The 19,701-nt window shown below is 41.9% G+C and overlaps 1 protein-coding gene across 3 annotated transcripts in view; it reads left to right on the forward strand.

The window, feature by feature from the left end:
* Positions 1–17,528, forward strand: part of MED14 (mediator complex subunit 14) — a 75,052-nt gene extending 57,524 nt beyond the window's left edge. For 2 of the 3 annotated variants that reach the window (XM_081222087.1, XM_081222088.1), the window contains 5 exons: positions 581–760; positions 859–966; positions 11,987–12,112; positions 12,515–12,707; positions 15,297–17,528. In XM_081222087.1, coding sequence (XP_081078213.1) covers positions 581–760; positions 859–966; positions 11,987–12,112; positions 12,515–12,707; positions 15,297–15,370 — 681 coding nt within the window. In that variant the 3' untranslated portion in view covers positions 15,371–17,528. Of the gene's footprint in view, positions 1–580; positions 761–858; positions 967–6,173; positions 6,309–11,986; positions 12,113–12,514; positions 12,708–15,296 lie in introns of all 3 variants that reach the window. The other variant, XM_081222086.1, reaches the window with a different exon arrangement.
* The last annotated feature ends 2,173 nt before the right edge of the window (positions 17,529–19,701 follow it).

Consider the following 19,701-nt stretch of genomic DNA (forward strand, 5'->3'; position numbering starts at 1 on the left):
TTGTTTGACAGCAAATTCCTGACATCATTTCATCCATAGTTTCTTTATCATCAGATTTCTAATTGGTGTCCAGATTTCCCAAGTTGTCACAGGTTTTACCATCTGAATCAAAATCCATACATGTTCTTAAGTCCTTTCTAAACAATAGGTTCCCCCTCCATTTCTCATTAGATAATGTATTTGTTGAAGAAGCCATATCATTTGTCCTGTGGAGTTTCTCACAGTCTGGATCTTGCTGGTCGCATCCCTTTGGAATCATCAAACATGTTCTTTTGATCTCCATATTTCTGTAATATTGATCAACCCTGTGGATCTGACTACTGAATTCAGGCTCAAGTTGGTTGTGTTTTTGATAGGTGGTATTATGTTCTTCCATCAAGAGACACATAATGTCTGATTGCCTCTCTTTGCCATATGGTTAGCAATTGCTGGTGCCCAGTGCCTAGATACCTTTTTGTGGAACAGGTATCAACTTAGTTGTTTTCCTTTTAAACATTTCTCTAGTTAGACCATTTTCATTTTCCCTTTGACTTACGTATTATTTCACGTGTTAATTTGATGCATGCTTCTTGTTTTTCAGCTACAGCTGATAAATTCCAATGAACCCGGAGTGATCATGTTTAAGACTGATGCGCTGAAATGCAGAGTAGCCCTTAGTCCCAAAACCAACCAAACACTTCAGCTAAAAGTGACACCCGAAAATGCAGGACAGTGGAAACCTGATGAACTTCAAGTTTTAGAGAAATTCTTTGAAACAAGAGTATGTGTTTCTTGATGCATAATTTTAATACAGTCAGTGAAACAGAGGAGTCAAGGTAGAACGAAGAGTAACTTAACTTGCTTTATTTATCCTTGTAGGTTGCAGGACCGCCATTTAAAGCCAATACATTAATAGCTTTCACCAAGCTGTTAGGAGCTCCTACACACATCCTCAGGGACTGTGTGCATATTATGAAGCTAGAGTTGGTAAGTTACAGTGACACACAGACTTTTCTAGCCAGGTCGGTCTGAGGAGGTTGGAGTTGATGGGAACAGTATATGTTGGTTTTTACCCATTTATGTTATGTACTTCATTTTTCTCTTGCATTCTTAATTTTTAACTTAAATTTTATTTGTCTTTGGGTAGGTAACACAATCCTCTTATATCTTTTGAATTTAGAACGAGATGATACAGTGGGAAATTTCGCATCCATCCCTATCCAGCCATCTAGTCCTCCTCCCCACAAGCAGTCTAAGTTATCAGTGGCTTCTCTCTTATAAAAAGATGCATTTAATATACTCTTCCTACTCCCAGATCATGAAATAATCCTCCCCTGGTTTCTCCTAATACTGTTATGGAATCATTTTGTAAACTACTTATATATTTGATCCATTTAAAATATACCTTGTGGTCAAACGGTGAGGTATGGGTCCAATTTTTTCAGATGCCCCCAACTGCCCTAAACCATTTATTGAAAAATCTATCCTCTCTGGTGAGATTTTTTTTTTAACATCTTTATTGGAGTATAATTGCTTTACAATGGTGTGTTAGTTTCTGCTTTATAACAAAGTGAATCAGTTATACATATACATATGTTCCCATATCTCTTCCCTCTTGCGTCTCCCTCCCTCCCACCCTTCCTATCCCACCCCTCCAGTCGGTTACAAAGCACCGAGCTGATCTCCCTGTGCTGTGTGGCTGCTTCCCACTAGCTATCTACCTTACGTTTGGTAGTATAGATGTCCATGCCACTCTCTCACTTTCTCACAGCTTACCCTTCCCCCTCCCCATATCCTCAAGTCCATTCTCTAGTAGGTGTGTGTCTTTATTCCCGTCTTACTCCTAGGTTTTTCAAGACTTTTTTTTTCTTAGGTTCCATATATATGTTAGCATACGGTATTTGTCTTTCTCTTTCTGACTTACTTCACTCTGTATGACAGACTCTAGATCCATCCACCTTACTACAAATAACTCACTTTCGTTTCTTTTTATGGCTGAGTAATATTCCATTGTATATATGTGCCACATCTTCTTTATCCATTCATCCGATGATGGACACTTAGGTTGCTTCCATCTCCTGGCTATTGTAAATAGAGCTGCAATGAATATTTTGGTACATGACTCTTTTTGAATTATGGTTTTCTCAGGGTATATGCCCAGTAGTGGGATTGCTGGGTCATATGGTAGTTCTATTTGTAGCTTTTTCAGGAACCTCCATACTGTTCTCCATAGTGGCTGTACCAATTCACATCCCACCAGCAGTGCAGGAGTGTTCCCTTTTCTCCACACCCTCTCCAGCATTTATTGTTTCTAGATTTTTGGATGATGACCATTCTGACTGGTGTGAGATGATATCTCATTGTAGTTTTGATTTGCATTTCTCTAATGATTAATGACGTTCAGGATTCTTTCATGTGTTTGTTGGCAATCTGTATATCTTCTTTGCAGAAATGTCTATTTAAGTCTTCTGCCCATTTTTCGATTGGGTTGTCTGTTTTTCTGTTATTGAGCTGCATGAGCTGCCTGTAAATTTTGGAGATTAATCCTTTGTCAGTTGCTTCATTTGCAAATATTTTCTCCCATTCTGAGGGTTGTCTTTTGGTCTTGTTTATGGTTTCCTTTGCTGTGCAAAAGCTTTGAAATTTCATTAGGTCCCATTTGTTTATTTTTGTTTTTATTTCCATTTCTCTAGGAGGTGGGTCCAAAAGGATCTTGCTGTGATTGATGTCATAGAGTGTTCTGCCTATGTTTTCCTCTAAGAGTTTGATAGTTTCTGGCCTTACATTTAGGTTTTTAATCCATTTTGAGCTTATTTTTGTGTATGGTGTTAGGGAGTGTTCTAATCTCATACTTTTACATGTACCTGTCCAGTTTTCCCAGCACCACTTACTGAAGAGGCTGTCCTTTCTCCACTGTACATTCCTGCCTCCTTTCTCAAAGATAAGGTGACCATATGTGCATGGGTTTATCTCTGGGCTTTCTATGCTGTTCCATTGATCTATCTTTCTGTTTTTGTGCCAGTACCATACTGTCTTGATTACTGTAGCTTTGTAGTATAGTCTGAAGTCAGGGAGCCTGATCCCTCCAGCTCCGTTTTTTGTTCTCAAGATTGCTTTGGCTATTCGGGGTCTTTTGTGTTTCCATACAAATTGTGAATTTTTTTGTTCTAGTTCTGTGAAAAATGCCAGTGGTAGTTTGATAGGACTGCACTGAATCTGTAGATGGCTTTGGGTAGTAGAGTCATTTTCACAATGTTGATTCTTCCAATCCAAGAACATGGTATATCTCTCCATCTCTTTGTATCATCTTTAATTTCTTTCATCAGTGTCTTATAATTTTCTGCATACAGGTCTTTTGTCTCCTTAGGTAGGTTTATTCCTAGATATTTTATTCTTTTTGTTGCAGTGGTAAATGGGAGTGTTTCCTTAATTTCACTTTCAGATTTTTCATCATTAGTGTACAGGAATGCCAGAAATTTCTGTGCATTAATTTTGTATCCTGCTACTTTACCAAATTCATTGATTAGCTCTAGTAGTTTTCTGGTAGCATCTTTAGGATTCTCTATGTATAGTATCATGTCATCTGCAAACAGTGACAGCTTTACTTATTTTCCGATTTGGATTCCTTTTATTTCCTTTTCTTCTCTGATTGCTGTGGCTAAAACTTCCAAAACTATGTTGAATAAGAGTGGTGAGAGTGGGCAACCTTGTCTTGTTCCTGATCTTAGTGGAAATGGTTTCAGTTTTTCACCATTGAGGACGATGTTGGCTGTGGGTTTGTCATGTATGGCCTTTATTATGTTGAGGAAAGTTCCCTCTATGCCTACTTTCTGCAGGGTTTTTATCATAAATGGGTGTTGAATTTTGTCGAAAGCTTTCTCTGCATCTACTGAGATGATCATGGTTTTTCTCCTTCAATTTGTTAATATGGTGTATCACTTTGATTGATTTGCGTATGTTGAAGAATCCTTGCATTCCTGGAATAAACCCCACTCGATCATGGTGTATGATCCTTTTAATGTGCCGTTGGATTCTGTTTGCTAGTGTTTTGTTGAGGATTTTTGCATCTGTATTCATCAGTGATATAGGCCTGTAGTTTTCTTTGTTTGTGACATCCTTTTCTGGTTTTGGTATCAGGGTGATGGTGGCCTCATAGAATGAGTTTGGGAGTATTCCTCCCTCTGCTATATTTTGGAAGAGTTTGAGAAGGATAGGTGTTAGCTCTTCTCTAAATGTTTGATAGAATTCGCCTGTGAACCCATCTGGTCCTGGGCTGTTGTTTATTGGAAGATTTTTAATCACAGTTTCAATTTCAGTGCTTGTGATTGGTCTGTTCATATTTTCTATTTATTCCTCATACAGTCTTGGCAAGTTGTGCATTTCTAAGAATTTGTCCATTTCTTCCAGGTTGTCCATTTTATTGGCATAGAGTTGCTTGTAGTCATCTCTCATGATCCTTTGTATTTCTGCAGTGTCAGTTGTTACTTCTCCTTTTTCATTTCTAATTCTATTGATTTGAGTCTTCTCCCTTTTTTTCTTGAGGAGTCTGGCTAATGATTTATCAATTTTGTTTGTCTTCTCAAAGAACCAGCTTTTAGTTTTATTGGTCTTTGCTATCGTTTCCTCCATTTCTTTTTCATTTATTTCTGGTCTGATCTTTATGATTTCTTTCCTTCTGCTAACTTTGGGGCTTTTTTGTTCTTCTTTCTCTAATTGCTTTAGGTGCAAGGCTGGGTTGTTTATTCGAGATGTTTCCTGTTGCTTAAGGTAGGATTGTATTGCTGTAAACTTCCCTCTTAGAACTGCTTTTGCTGCACCCCATAGGTTTTGGGTCGTCGTGTCTCCATTGTCATTTGTTTCTAGGTATTTTTTAATTTCCTCTTTGATTTCTTCAGGGATTACTTCGTTACTAAGTAATGTATTGTTTAGCCTCCATGTGTTTGTATTTTTTACAGATCTTTTCCTGTAATTGATATCTAGTCTCATAGCGTTGTGGCCAGAAAGGATAGTTGATACAATTTCAATTTTCTTTTTTTTTTTTTTAAGAAAACAGAAATATTTATAATACATTTCAGAAAATCTTTAACAACAGTTAAAAACGATTTTAAAGAAAAGAAGTTTGACTCCTTAAAGGGCCACGCTCCAATTATGCTGACCATCACTTAACTTTGCATCAATCCAGGATAGATGTTGCCCTACAGAATAGCTGACTTTACTAAGTTGCCTGAAACAGATTTTAAACGGTGCTACATACAAATAATAAGCTATCATATGAGGTTCAAACTATATAAGATGGCAGCAGATTACACAGTTGAATCACTAGGGTGATGTAAAATAATTGTTCTAAAATGCACTATCACCATGAAGCAACATCTTCCTACCATGTGCCCAGCACTGTGCTAGGGGCTGGATTATTAAGCATTAATTTGAAAAATTGCTTTCTCTTTTAAGATTGTGAAGGTAACCCCAAACTCTTATTCATATTTTTAAAGGTTAAATGACATTTTACACGCACAACACAGCCGTTACATACCAGGCATAGAATACTTTTTACGACTTGGATAGTTCTTTTTTCTTTTTTTAAGTGCACTAGCAACTTTATTTTCAAATGCTATCGAATTCTTAAGGGTCTGAAAACCTACATGTAAGAATGGAGTGTCTCATCCACTCACTTGTTTTGTGTAATAAGTGTTTGAACACAGGCATGCCATTTCGGAGTTCACAGTGAGGCTAAGCTGTACTTCAGCGTTTTCGTAGCAAGCAAAAACAATTTCAGCAACGGTCCTCATTTCCCCTGGTAATTTTTTTTTTTTCTTTTCATGGCGAGTTACTAAATGCTCGATACTAGAGTCAAAAAGAAACCTGACATCTGCGGAGGTGTTGAGGGGGTGTTAATAGTTCTAGTTAGATGTTTAGGGAGCGTTGAGGACAAGATTTTAAAACAGCAAATACAGGGAGAAGGGGGAAATGGTGGTTTCGGATGACTCTCTCCTCCCTCCACTTTCTCTCTTCACCAATCCGTATGCCCCCCAGTTTAGAGGCGGGTTCAGCGAGATCAGGCTGCAGGAAACCGGGAGACTCCTCGGCACTGCCGCCCTGGCCTCGTGATGTAATTGTTATTGCTTACTCGGAGCCTGAACCGCCGAGAGCTGGCCAAGAAGTGGCAGCCCAGTGCCTTCTGCCTTGTCTTGTAGGGTCAGATTCTTCCCGGGGATGGTGTAGATTCGAGAACTGACTCCGCTGGAGACTTCGCAGTGACAAAGCAGCTGAAGATAAACCCTGCTCCCGGGTCCTCCGCCGTCCGAGGAGCTGAATGGGGCGCTCCTCAGGTCTCCTTCCCAGTTTTCCTCTCGGACTCACTCCGCATTTATCCCTGGCTGCCTCCTACGTGCTGGGCGTGGGGTCAAAGTGACCCGCAGTTAGTGCCCGTGCCCCCCAAGATCAAAGCAAGACACACAGATTACAAGGTGGTGCAAGTGGGGGGTGGGCGAGAAGGAGCCAAGGGGACACGTGTCGTGGGCGAAATGCGAGGAGGGGGACACCTAGGGCGCCGGCACCCAGGAGGGGACCCGGGGAGTCCCGGCCCCCAGTCGGTGCCCCCAGCACGAGCCTTTGGCCTGTGTCTCGAGATCGGTTCCCCCCGGGCTCCGGGAGGAGCTGTACGGGCGCCTTCGGCCGTGGCGGCGGCTGGACAGAGCTGGGAGCTGCGAGGGACAGCGCAGGCACGTGGAGCACCTACCTCTCCCCACCGCCGCGGTCCTCCCGCCGCCTCGGGGCCCCGCAGTCCCTGCCCGGCCGGCCGGAGGGTGGGCAAGAAGGAAAACCAGCCAACCGAGGGGGCCTCTCAGCTCCCGCGAGCCTCCGGGACCCGGGTGCCTTCCTCCCGCCCTGGTGACAATGGGAAGGAAGGGGAAGAAGGCTCAATTTTCTTAAATTTACCAAGGCTTGATTTGTGACCCAAGATATGATCTATCCTGGAGAATGTTCCATGAGCACTTGAGAAAAATGTGTATTCTGTTGTTTTTGGATGGAATGTCCTATAAATATCAATTAAGTCCATCTTGTTTAATGTATCATTTAAAGCTTGTCTTTCCTTATTTATTTTCATTTTGGATGATCTGTCCATTGGTGAAAGTGGGGTGTTAAAGTCCCCTACTATGAATGTGTTACTGTCGATTTCCCCTTTTATGGCTGTTAGTATTTGCCTTATGTATTGAGGTGCTCCTGTGTTGGGTGCATAAAAATTTACAATTGTTATATCTTCTTGGATCAATCCCTTGATCATTATGTAGTGTCCTTCTTTGTCTCTTATAATAGTCTTTATTTTAAAGTCTATTTTGTCTGATATGAGAATTGCTACTCCAGCTTTCTTTTGGTTTCCATTTGCATGGAATATCTTTTTCCACCCCCTCACTTTCAGTCTGTATGTGCCCCTAGGTCTGAAGTGGGTCTCTTGTAGACAGCATATATATGGGTCTTGTTTTTGTATCCATTTAGCCAGTCTGTGTCTTTTGGTGGGAGCATTTAGTCCATTTACATTTAAGGTAATTATCGATACGTATGTTCCTATTCTCATTTTCTTAATTGTTTGGGGTTTGTTATTGTAGGTCTTTTCCTTCTGTTGTGTTTCTTGCCTAGAGAAGTTCCTTTAGCATTTGTTGTAAAGCTGGTTTGGTGGTGCTGAACTCTCTCAGCTTTTGCTTGTCTGTAAAGGTTTTAACTTCTCCATCAAATCTGAATGAGATCCTTGCTGGGTGGAGTAATCTTGGTTGTAGGTTTTTCTCCTTCATCACTTTAAATATGTCCTGCCAGTCCCTTCTGGCTTGCAGAGTTTCTGCTGAAAGATCAGCTGTTAACCTTATGGGGATTCCCTTGTGTGTTATTTGTTGTTTTTCCCTTGCTGCTTTTAATATGTTTTCTTTGCATTTAATTTTTGACAGTTTGATTAATATGTGTCTTGGTGTATTTCTCCTTGGATTTATCCTGTATGGGACTCTCTGTGCCTCCTGGACTTGATTAACTATTTCCTTTCCCATATTAGGGAAGTTTTCAACTATAATCTCTTCAAATATTTTCTCAGTCCCTTTCTTTTTCTCTTCTTCTTCTGGAACCCCTATAATTCGAATGCTGGTGCATTTAATGTTGTCCCAGAGGTGTCTGAGACTGTCCTCAGTTCTTTTCATTCTTTTTTCTTTATTCTGCTCTGCCGTAGTTACTTCCACTATTTTATCTTCCAGGTCGCTTTTCCGTTCTTCTGCCTCAGTTATTCTGCTATTGATCCCTTCTAGAGTATTTTTAATTTCATTTATTGTGTTGTTCATCGTTGCTTGTTTCCTCTTTAGTTCTTCTAGGTCTTTGTTAACTGTTTCTTGCATTTTGTCTATTCTATTTCCAAGATTTTGGATCTTCTTTACTATCATTATTCTGAATTCTTTTTCAGGTAGACTGCCTATTTCCTCTGCATTTGTTAGGTCTGGTGGGTTTTTATCTTGCTCCTTCATCTGCTGTGTGTTTTTCTGTCTTCTCATTTTGCTTATCTTACTGTGTTTGGGGTCTCCTTTTTGCAGGCTGTAGGTTCGTAGTTCCCGTTGTTTTTGGTGTCTGTCCCCAGTGGCTAAAGTTGTTTCAGTGGGTTGTGTAGGCTTCTTGGTGGAGGGGTCTAGTGCCTGTGTTCTGGTGGATGAGGCAGGATCTTGTCTTTCTGGTGGGCAGGTCCACGTCTGGTGGTATGTTTTGCGGTGTCTGTGGCCTTATTATGATTTTAGGCAGCCTCTCTGCTAATGGGTGGGGTTGTGTTCCTGTCTTGCTAGTTGTGTGGCATAGGGTGTCCAGCACTGTAGCTTGCTGGTCGTTGAGTGAAGCTGGGTGTTGGTGTTGAGATGGGGAGATCTCTGGGAGATTTTTTTTTTTGTGGTACGCGGGCCTCTCACTGTTGTGGCCTGTCCCGTTGCAGAGCACAGGCTCCGGACGCGCAGGCTCAGCGGCCATGGCTCACGGGCCCAGCCGCTCCGCGGCATGTGGGATCCTCCCAGACCGAGGCACGAACCCATGTCCCCTGCATCGGCAGGCGGACTCTCAACCACTGCGCCACCAGGGAAGCCCTGTGGGAGATTTTTGCCGTTTGATATTATGTGGAGCTGGGAGGTCTCTTGTGGACCAGTGTCCTGAATTTGGCTCTCCCACATCAGAGGCACAGTGCTGACTCCTGCCTGCAGCACCAAGAGCCTTTCATCCACACGGCTCAGAATAAAAGGGAGAAAAAATAGAAAGAAAGAGGATAAAATAAAATAAAGATAAGATAAAGTTATTAAAATAAAAAATAATTAAGAAAAAAAATTTAAGTAAAAAAAAAAAAAAACGGACGGACAGAACCTTAGGACAAATGGTGGAAGCAAAGCTATACAGACAGGGCTTCCCTGGTGGCGCAGTGATTGAGAGTCCACCTGCTGATCTAGGGGACACAGGTTCGTGCCCCGGTCTGGGAAGATCCCTCATGCCGCGGAGCGGCTGGGCCCGTGAGCCATGGCCGCTGAGCCTGCACATCCGGAGCCTGTGCTTCGCGACGGGAGAGGCCACAATAGTGAGAGGCCCGCTTACTGCAGGAAAAAAAAAAAAAGCTATACAGACAAAATCTCACACAGAAGCATACACATACACACTGACAAAAAGAGGAAAAGGGGAAAAAATAATAAATCTTGCTCTCAAAGTCCACCTCCTCAATTTGGGATGATTCATTGTCTATTCATGTATTCCACCGATGCAGGGTACATCAAGTTGATTGTGGAGATTTATTCCGCTGCTCCTGAGGCCGCTGGGAGAGATTTCCTTTTCTCTTCTTTGTTCGCACAGCTCCCGGGGCTCAGCTTTGGATTGGGCCCCGCCTCTGCGTGTAGGTCGCCTGAGGGAGTCTGTTCTTCTCTCAGACAGGACAGGGTTAAAGGAGCAGCTGATTTGGGGGCTCTGGCTCACTCAGGCCGGGGGGAGGGGGGTACGGATGTGGGGCGAGCCTGCGGCGGCAGAGACCGGCGTGATGTTGCACCAGCCTGAGGCGCGCCGTGCGTTCTCCCGGGGAAGTTGTCCCTGGATCCCAGGACCCCGGCAGTGGCGGGCTGCACAGGCTCCCCGGAACGGAGGTGTGGATAGTGACCTGTGCTCGCACACAGGCCTCTTGGCGGCGGCAGCAGCCCCAGCGTCCCACGCCCCGTCTCTGGAGCTCCTTTAAGCAGCGCTCTTAATCCCCTCTCCTCACGCACCAGGAAACAAAGAGGGAAGAAAAAGTCTCTTGCCTCTTCGGCAAGTCCAGACTTTTCCCCGGACTCCCTCGTGGCTAGCCGTGGTGTACTAACCCCTTCAGGCTGTGTTCACGCCGCCAGTCCTCTCCCTGCGCTCCGACTGAAGCCCGAGCCTCAGCTCCCAGCCCCGCCCCCTCCGGCGGGTCAGCAGACAAGCCCCTCGGGCTGGTGAGTGCCGGTCGGCACCGATCCTCTGTGCGGGAATCTCTCCGCTTTGCCCTCCGCACCCCTGTTGCTGTGCTCTCCTCCAGGGCTCCGAAGCTTCCCCCCTCCACCACCCGCAGTCTCCACCCGCGAAGGGGCTTCCTAGTGTGTGGAAACCTTTCCTCCTTCACGGCTCCCTCCCACTGGTGCAGGTCCCGTCCCTATCCTTTTGTCTCTGTTTATTCTTTTTTTCTTCTGCCCTACCCGGGTATGTGGGGGAGTTTCTTGCCTTTCGGGAGGTCTTCTGCCAGCGTTCAGTGGGTGTTCTGTGGGAGTTGTTCCACGTGTAGCTGTATTTCTGATGTATCTGTGGGGAGGAAGGTGATCTCCACGTCTTACTCTTCCGCCATCTTCCCCCTCTCTCCCTCTGGGGAGATTTTTAAATGCCTCTTCTTTCCTATGAAAGTATACAATTATATACCTGGAATCCAGATGGCAGCTAATTTTATTTTTCCAATCTTGCAGTAGTCCTTTCGTTTTAATGTTTCTAGCATTGCTTTGGGTAATTCCAAATACCTCACTCCTTTTTTCAGTTGGTGTTTTATTATTAATATTGGGACGGCAGTGTTCCTTTGCTCGTAGTCTCAGCATTTGGCTTCTGCTCTGATAGGCTATAGGAAACATTATTTATGTTAAAAAAATCCATTTGAGTTTTTAAAGGAGTAAATATTTATGTCACTAAAAAAGCTCCAGGGCTTCCCTGGTGGCACAATGGTTGAGAGTCCGCCTGCCGATGCAGAGGACACGGGTTCGTGCCCCGGTTGGGGAAGATCCCACATGCCGCGGAGCGGCTGGGCCCGTGAGCCATGGCCGCTGAGCCTGCGCGTCCGGAGCCTGTGCTCCGCAACGGGAGAGGCCACAGCAGTGAGAGGCCCGCGTACCGCAAAAAAAAAAAAAAAAAAAAAAGCTCCAGTAGATATAATTTAAAATTATTAATGCAGTTTGACTAGTTTGTTTTAGGGAAGGAGTTGGAAATGAGACTGAAAAGTCTAGATTGGCACCAGTTAAGCGCCTTGAATGCCGGTGTTGGTCCTTGGCGGTTGGAGTGGGACAGCATGGATCACTGCATGTCACTGAGCATTTGTGAGCTAGATTAGAACCATGCTCTAAGACATTTGTCTGGCAGTGGTGTAAGGATGGATTGGGAGAGGCAGCCAGTGGAAGGGACCATTAGGGGGGCTACGGGAGAAGTAACGGAGCCCTGAGCTCAGTGGCATCAGTGAAAATAGAGAGGAGGGAAGAGATGTCAGAGACACCGAGGAAAGAGAACCCGCAGGCCTTGGGAATTAATGAAGTGGGAGGGAAGGAAGGTGAACATATATAAATCCAGAGCTGACTCTTCAGTTAGGAACTTCACATGTATATTTCCTTTGAGAAAAGGGAGGTTATCGACTTTATGATCTACTGATAATTGAGTATAAAATTCCATCTAACCTTTCAGGCTCCTACACTAGAATATAATTTTAAATGTTCATATGACTTTATCATAATTTTTTTTCTTTTCAAAACAGTTTCCTGACCAGGCAACACAGCTAAAATGGAACGTTCAGTTTTGCCTGACAATCCCTCCCAGTGCACCGCCAATTGCGCCTCCTGGGACACCTGCTGTGGTGCTGAAATCCAAAATGCTATTTTTTGTAAGTACCACCTGGCGTGCACATGTGTGTGTGTGTGTGTATGGGTGCAGGTGCGCAGAGCTTCTGAGGGAGAAGCCATTTGAGGATAACAGAGCATCTTTTGGATAACTACAGAAATTACCTGTTGCTGCCAAATATAGGCCCAGATCCCTTAATTGTCAGTTTAGACCTCACATAATCTTGGTTCCTTTAGTAAGGAATTTATTGAACTAGGTAATTGTGTGACACAGTTGCATCTTAATCATAATATTGAGTCGTTTGTCACTTTTCTTGTTCTATTTAATTTTCTTTTACTTGTATCTTAATCTGACCGAGTAAATGATAGTACTTTTGATACATTTACATAAATATTTTGTTTTCTTACTGTGTTTTTATTCTCTTTTGTTTGTGTTGTGTCTGCAGCTTCAGCTAACTCAGAAAACATCGGTCCCTCCCCAAGAACCTGTTAGTATTATAGTTCCAATCATTTATGACATGGCTTCAGGTACCACCCAGCAGGCAGACATTCCCAGACAGCAGAACTCTTCTGTTGCTGCTCCCATGATGGTCAGCAACATTCTGAAGAGGTTTGCAGAGATGAACCCACCACGACAAGGTACATAACAAGTAGATGATATTTTATTGCATATATGTTATAAACGTTCTTTTGAGCGATCCCCCTTCTCCCCTCTGCTCCCTCCTTACCCACCTTGCCCCCCAGTCCTAGTAGTAGAGCTCTGGTTGCCGTGGCCCTCTTAATGTCTGCCTGTCGCTTTCTTCCTTTCTCACTGGTTCTTCAGTTTTGTCCATGTCTCTGCTGCCTGGACTTTATTTTTGTTAGTGATTTACTATTGGGACTGACCCAGTTGCTAATGCCAGAAGCTTGTATTTATAGCACACGTTGCCACAAAGCCCTAGGTTAGGATGATAGAATTTTCCATGGCTGTGAATTCCTGCCCCACCATCGATACCTGCCACTCTGTACATCACCAAGTTGAAATGCATGTTGGTTTCTCTTATTTCATGGTTCAGTCATGAATAGAATAATATCACTCAAACTTCTGTATCTTCTAAATGTTTTGTGAAGAATAAAAGCTGATACAAATGGCATCACTGCTTTTTGGGCTTCTTATATAAGTGTCAGGCGGGTGCAAGTGAACCTTTTCACCAAGTGCACAATGAAGCTCTCAAACTGAACATTTTCGAAGAGACCAGAATGATTCTGGTAGATAAACAAGGTCCCTTCAATACCGGAGTAGCCTATGCTTAACACAGAACTTCTGGCAGTGCTAAATTTTTTATTATAAAACATAAAGCTCAGCAAAGAGAACTTCTCTTCCATTCTACTTATGTCTAACATTAAGGAAATTAAATTAAATTTTGTTTATTTCTAATATTAAGGAAGTCCTCTGTATCTTTCTGTTTAGAATAGTATGATAACAGAATTAGTTTTTTAAATGAGGGAAAGTTGTTCTCTGAAACATTTTTTAGGTACCACAGTGTCAAAATTTTACTAGACACAGGAATCATGGGAGAAATTATATTTTCAGCTGTTTGTTGCCCCATATTGTATACATAGACAAGTTCTCACCTACGTATAGTTTATAAGGAACGCACTGGGCAGTAGAAAAGGGTGTGCTTCTTTTGTTGTAATGCTTCTTCCACTTCTTACAATTTTCTGCTTTCATCCTTTGACTTCTCTTCTTTCAGCTCAAAATAGGTTCTTCAGAATCTAAGTTTAAAGCTGTCAGCATTTTCCAAGTAGCAGTTCACTGTAACTTTGATAATAAACACCATTCCTTCGCAAGCAGATGACTATCATTATTATGTCTCATGGAATTTAAAATTTAAAGGAAAGAATGTTTGATCCTGTTGGGATCGAGCAAGTTTTTCTCCCTATCAATAACGAAAATGTGTTTTTTAAAAAAGAAAAAGTTGTAACTTCTTTTATTTAAGAAATTGTTGCGATATTTTGGAAGTATATTTCTTTTTTTCTTTTATTTGACCTTAGACTGGTTAAACCTTTGGATTTTTCTTTCTGTACCTTAATTTTCCAGTAGTTGGAGAGAAGGTTGCAGTGACTTGTGCAGGATCACTGCACATCCTGCCCTTTGCCGGAAGGCCATTATTCAATTGAGGTCTTCACTTCCCTCGCTCTCAGCCACTGTAGCGTTAGGCCATGCTCTAGGGAAAGGACCCAGTTTGGGGTTTCTAATATTTACAACTGGTTTTGGTTTATTGTATTGAAATATTTGAGATCTCTGTGTGTGTGTGTGTGTGTGTGTGTACACACACACACACAATAAGTAAGAGGCAGAGTATTTCGTTCTTTGAGCAAATGGGAAATTGAGAGGATGAATCATTAACCTCCCCCCAACCACCCCCCCCCATACACATGCACACAAACAAATCTTGTTTTCGGATTGTTGGTGTGCTGTACTTTAGCCTCCCTCCCCTCCTCCCAAACTCATCACTTCCTCCCCGGTGAAGGAGGAATCATTTTATTTTTGTATTAATTGATGTTAACGTTGAACTCCAGAAGTTGATCAATTCCTGGAAATTTGAGGGAAACTCCAATAGATATCATAGACCTGCACTGTCCAGTATAACTGCCACTCTTCACATGTGGCTATTTAAATTTATTTAAAATCAAATAAAATGTAAAATTCAGTTCCTCAGTCACACTGGCTATATTACAAGTATTCAGTAGCCACAGCACACATATAGAATATTTCTGTCATCACAGAAGGTTCTATTAGTGCTGTCGTAGACATTTTTATCTGGCCTTTAATGCACCATCAGAAGGACACCATTGATGTTGTTAACTAATATATAAATATAAAATTAGATCTTTCATTAGATTCAAGAAAAGGTCGTCAGGAACCTTGAAGTCCAACTTCAAAGGCTTATCCAATGCTCCAGTGTTTCTGTAGAGAAACCCTAGGCATATTGTCTTAAATTCAGATCTAACTGGGAGTTGCCCAAAATGTCTTCATGATGAAAAAACAAAACCCAAACCAAGTATCATCTGATACTTAACACCAAAGCTTAATCCCCTATAATCTGTACAGTTAAAATCTAGTCTTTTGTTTTGGTCTTTAAAGTTCTTGCTAATTTTAGATTTAGTTACCCCTACCCCCACCGGTGTGTTAACATCATCTTTCCTGTATTGCGAATAGCTAATGACCATTTTTCTCTGTTGCAGGTGAATGCACAATATTTGCAGCTGTTCGTGATTTAATGGCTAATCTTACACTGCCCCCTGGTGGGCGTCCATAGACACTATTGTTTTTAAACCAGGAAGGCTGACAAAAGAGACAAAACAACAAAAAAAAAAATCTGAATTCAGCCTTCAGTTTAAAAAAGCAAAAGGACTTTTTTGACTTTAAGAGCTGAATATTCTAAAGTGGCAAAAATTTTCAGGGTGCACTTCTTTCATCAAAAAGACCATCAATCTTTTGTATAGTGAACTTGTATAGTGTGTTTAAATGGGACACATTTCAAACTAGGTAATACGTCAGTGTCCGTTTGCCAGTAATAGATTTAATATTCTGTTTTATACTATAAAGTATGGAAATGCCAAACTTGTTTATTTAATTGTTTTCTTATGTTTTGGGTGTAATAGTCCTTTTTTGGTTTTTGTTTTGTTTTTTAAGGCAGGTCTGTCATTTTTGAATACTGTAAAACTGTGATAAACTTTATATTGAAGCTGTATTTTAATATGACCGCTTTGAATCCTTACATGAGATGTTCTGGGAGTTGTTATAAACACATCCCAAAGAAGCAATATTTAATAAAGCTAGGTTAAAAAAAGTGACCCTCACTTGTGTGTATATCAGCTCTGTAGACTTCTCAGGGCCTCCCTTCATCTTTAACCTGGTGGGGCCAGTAATTAATTTCTAATAATACATGTCTGAAATTTGACCAAAACATCTTCTTTGTTTCAAGGTTCATTTATTTTCTTTAAACATTCCTAATTTGACTGGTGGTTAACATTTAGGACCTTGGTTGTCTTTCAGTGTAGGATTTGGGTAAAAAAGAAAGAACCCAATCTTTGAGAACAGACAGTGAGTAGTTCATACTGATCAAGGATCCCAAATACTGCAGTCATTCTCTGTTGAGGATGTGGGAACTTTTCTGTTAGGCAAGTTTAGTTTACAGGATACTTCTGCATATAGCATTAATTAGGAAACCAAGAACTTGAATGCTCTACCATTGCATGAAATTTCTGTGACGTTTCTTTATCTTGATTAACTTCTCCCCCTTGCCTTCCCCACCAGAATTGGGGTGGTTCTAAACAATCCCAGTTTAGTTTGTTGTCAACAAAATGATAAAATGTTTTACCTGGAAGAAACCTGGTGCAGTGCACTCACTTGGAAGAATCCAAGACCCAGGGTCTGCCCAGGGTCGAATGGAGTTTCTGTTTGGAGCACTGTGCTGTCTCTCCCAGTCAGTCGGGAACTTTTTTAAGCTTCAAAGAACATGATCCAAAGCAAAGGTCTTCTGGAGACTTGATGTTATTTGGGAAAGTTTTTTAAATGGTAATACCATGCTGAGTTATCTGATCACTGTAATACTGGTTCTCCATGAAATTTTAGATGCTTTATCTAATTCTACTTTAAGATGATTTAATTGAGCTTCTGTGACTATCAACTGCCAAATTCTAGTTTCAAGCATCTCATTGCAGTTAATATCTGTTCTCAACTTTGCTTGATTCTCCATTCATTTCTGGTCAGAATTGAGGCCTTCTTTGCCTTTCTTCTATGTCTTATTTCTGCCTTCATCTCCTGCTTCTCACCCAACTCTGCCACTATGCAGAAGCAGGTGACTAAACTTTTATCCTTCCCTTAACTTACCTTTTATCCTTCTGTTTTTGGTTCACCTTACAATGGTAATCACATCAGTTTGGCAGTCTGAGATGTCTTTATCAAGGGTCAGCCCTTTCCTATTTGGAGCTGAATCCTTTCTTTCATGTAGAAATCTACATGTATATACAAGAAATGTATTTTTATCTGCAGGATAACATTGTCTCAAATAATTTGATTAATAGAGTTAAATTTTCAGGCATTTTCCCTTTTAAGTGTGGTTTTGAAATATTAATTGCATTTTTAAACATGATGCATTCAGTGGATACTTTGTCCCTTATTATAAGTCATCTCTGAATGCATTGTGCAAATCAAAAGATAGGATTCAGTGAACAGAATTTGCTTTTGATGCTTATGAAGAGAAAACCCATGGATGTAAATTTTGATATCACGCTTGATACTTGGAATTGGTGCATACTTTATTACAGCTTGAAAACACTTAGCATTTGAATCCTAGGTTTCATCACCAACTATGTCTTCTGCCTCTTTTGTTAACCGAGTTCAATCAAAGGGACTGGATGCCCATAGGGATTTTGCCTAATAGGTGGTTTGGGTCTTTCGTGTGTTTCAATGTGACTTTAGAAATTTCAGTAATAAATAAAATTTATACAAGTTTCAGAGAACTACCAACTCTCTAGTTAATTTTCATGAAGATGTTTTGGCTAGTAGTCTGGTTTAATATTAGCTTAACCTTGAAGAAATTGGTCCTGATTTGCCACATTCTTTTTTCCATCTGCTGAAATGAGGACTCTGCACTTCCAATGCAGGGAGCCGAGGGTTCAGTCCCTGGTCGGGGAACTAAGATCCCATGTGCCACGGTGCGGCCAAAAGATAAAAAAACAGAATGTATTAGAAGTATTTTCAGAATTAGAGAGGAAGAAAGCAAAAACTTTAACAGAACATGTCAAGTTATTAATAACAGGAGCACTGAACTTTGTTTGAAAACTAACACTGAGTGAGTTAAGTGCAAGCATAAACTAAAATATACATGATTTTGAATTTAAACACCACTAATAACTTTACTATGTTGTAGTTAACACAGTAACCTGTTCAGCGACGGGATACTAAATAGTCTGTTAGTCATTTTTTGGATCATGGTTAATTTGATAACTTCAAGAAATATAATTTTGCTACTCTAAACCTGGGTCCAATTTCAACATAAAAAAAGATATTTCCTGGGGCTTCCCTGGTGGCGCAGTGGTTGAGAGTCCGCCTGCCAGTGCAGGGGATGCGGGTTCATGCCCCGGTCCGCGAGGATCCCGCATGCCGCGGAGCGGCTGGGCCCGTGGGCCATGGCCGCTGGGCGTGCGCGTCCAGAGCCTGTGCTCCGCAGCCGGAGAGGCCACGACAGTGAGAGGCCCACGTACGGCAAAAAAAGAAGAAAAAAAACAAAAGATATTCCTTTCTTTCATGGTTTCTTCCCCAGAAGAAATACCCATTACATTTTACTTTAATCCAGTTTACTGGGCTTCCCTGGTGGCGCAGTGGTTGAGAGTCCGCCTGCCGATGCAGGGGACACGGGTTCGTGCCCCGGTCCGGGAAGATCCCACATGCCGCGGAGCAGCTGGGTCCGTAAGCCACGGCCGCTGGGCCTGTGCGTCTGGAGCCTGTGCTCCGCAGCGGGAGAGGCCGCGGCGATGAGAGGCCCGCGTACCACGAAAAAAAACAAAAAACAAACAGTTTACTGTCATCCAAGTGTTCTGATATAAAATCAATCCACAGAAAATTATAAGAGAATTTATACTCAGGGAATTTAAGGGACAGAAAGGAAAGTTGTCAATGTATATTTCATTGTTCCTTGTGGAATTTCCTTTTTCATGTGGTTTAATGGGAATGGACAGTTTGTCTAAGGGAATGATTTGAAATTTACTTGGGGTGGATTTCGTATCGAGGTTTTTACGAAAAAATTAGCAAAGGCCAGCCAGCATTGTGCTGCAGAATTCCAGGAGACTATGATCTGCTCACGGTTTTCTATAAATTGCCTCCATTTACAGGTGGCCAGTGATTTGTTAAAATACTTTGCCCAGGAATGACTGATTGATGAAAGGGCACGTTTAGGTCAATATAAAATAATAGCTAATATTTACTGAGAGCTTACTATTGCCAGGCACTAAGTATTTCAGACTGTATTTAATTGTCACAACAACCCAGCAGGGTAGGCCTCCTTTTACTGTGAGTAAACTGAGGCCTAGACAAATGAAGTAATTTGCTGAGATCAAATTAAGATTGCTTAAGATCAAACAGCTAAGAAGCAGCATTTTGAGTCCAAAGCTGACACTCCTGAACACTGCCACTTTGCTGTGAAACAAAGTCAGGGGAAGGCTTCAATGTTTAGACTCTTCCCTCAGAGCCTTTTGACTACACACAATTTTAAAATGTTTTCCAAGCTCAAGAAGCTCACTAAAAGCAACTAAAATTGAGATGACCTCTTGTCATTTGGAGTTGACAAGCCATTGCCTTCTGACCCTCATGGCACTTATTTGGAACTTAGATTACCTTATGCAAGGAGCTCTAATTATCATATAACCAAGAGTACTAAATCATCTAAGCTCGATGCTTCAAGATCATAGTGGAAGAAGTCCTCATCCCACTCGGGGCGATGCAGCCCTCCAGAATCCGGGTGATGTGTCGTCCTGTTTTGCCTCTGCTAGGTAGCCCAATGGCGGATGTTTTTGAGCTTTGTGTCCCCTTGGCACACCGCAGGCGCATAACAGGTGCGCGGTGCAGACAGCCAACGGTCAAATT

The sequence above is a fragment of the Mesoplodon bidens genome (genome assembly GCF_964165515.1).
Source record: "Mesoplodon bidens genome assembly, chromosome: X".
NCBI lineage: Eukaryota > Metazoa > Chordata > Mammalia > Artiodactyla > Ziphiidae > Mesoplodon > Mesoplodon bidens.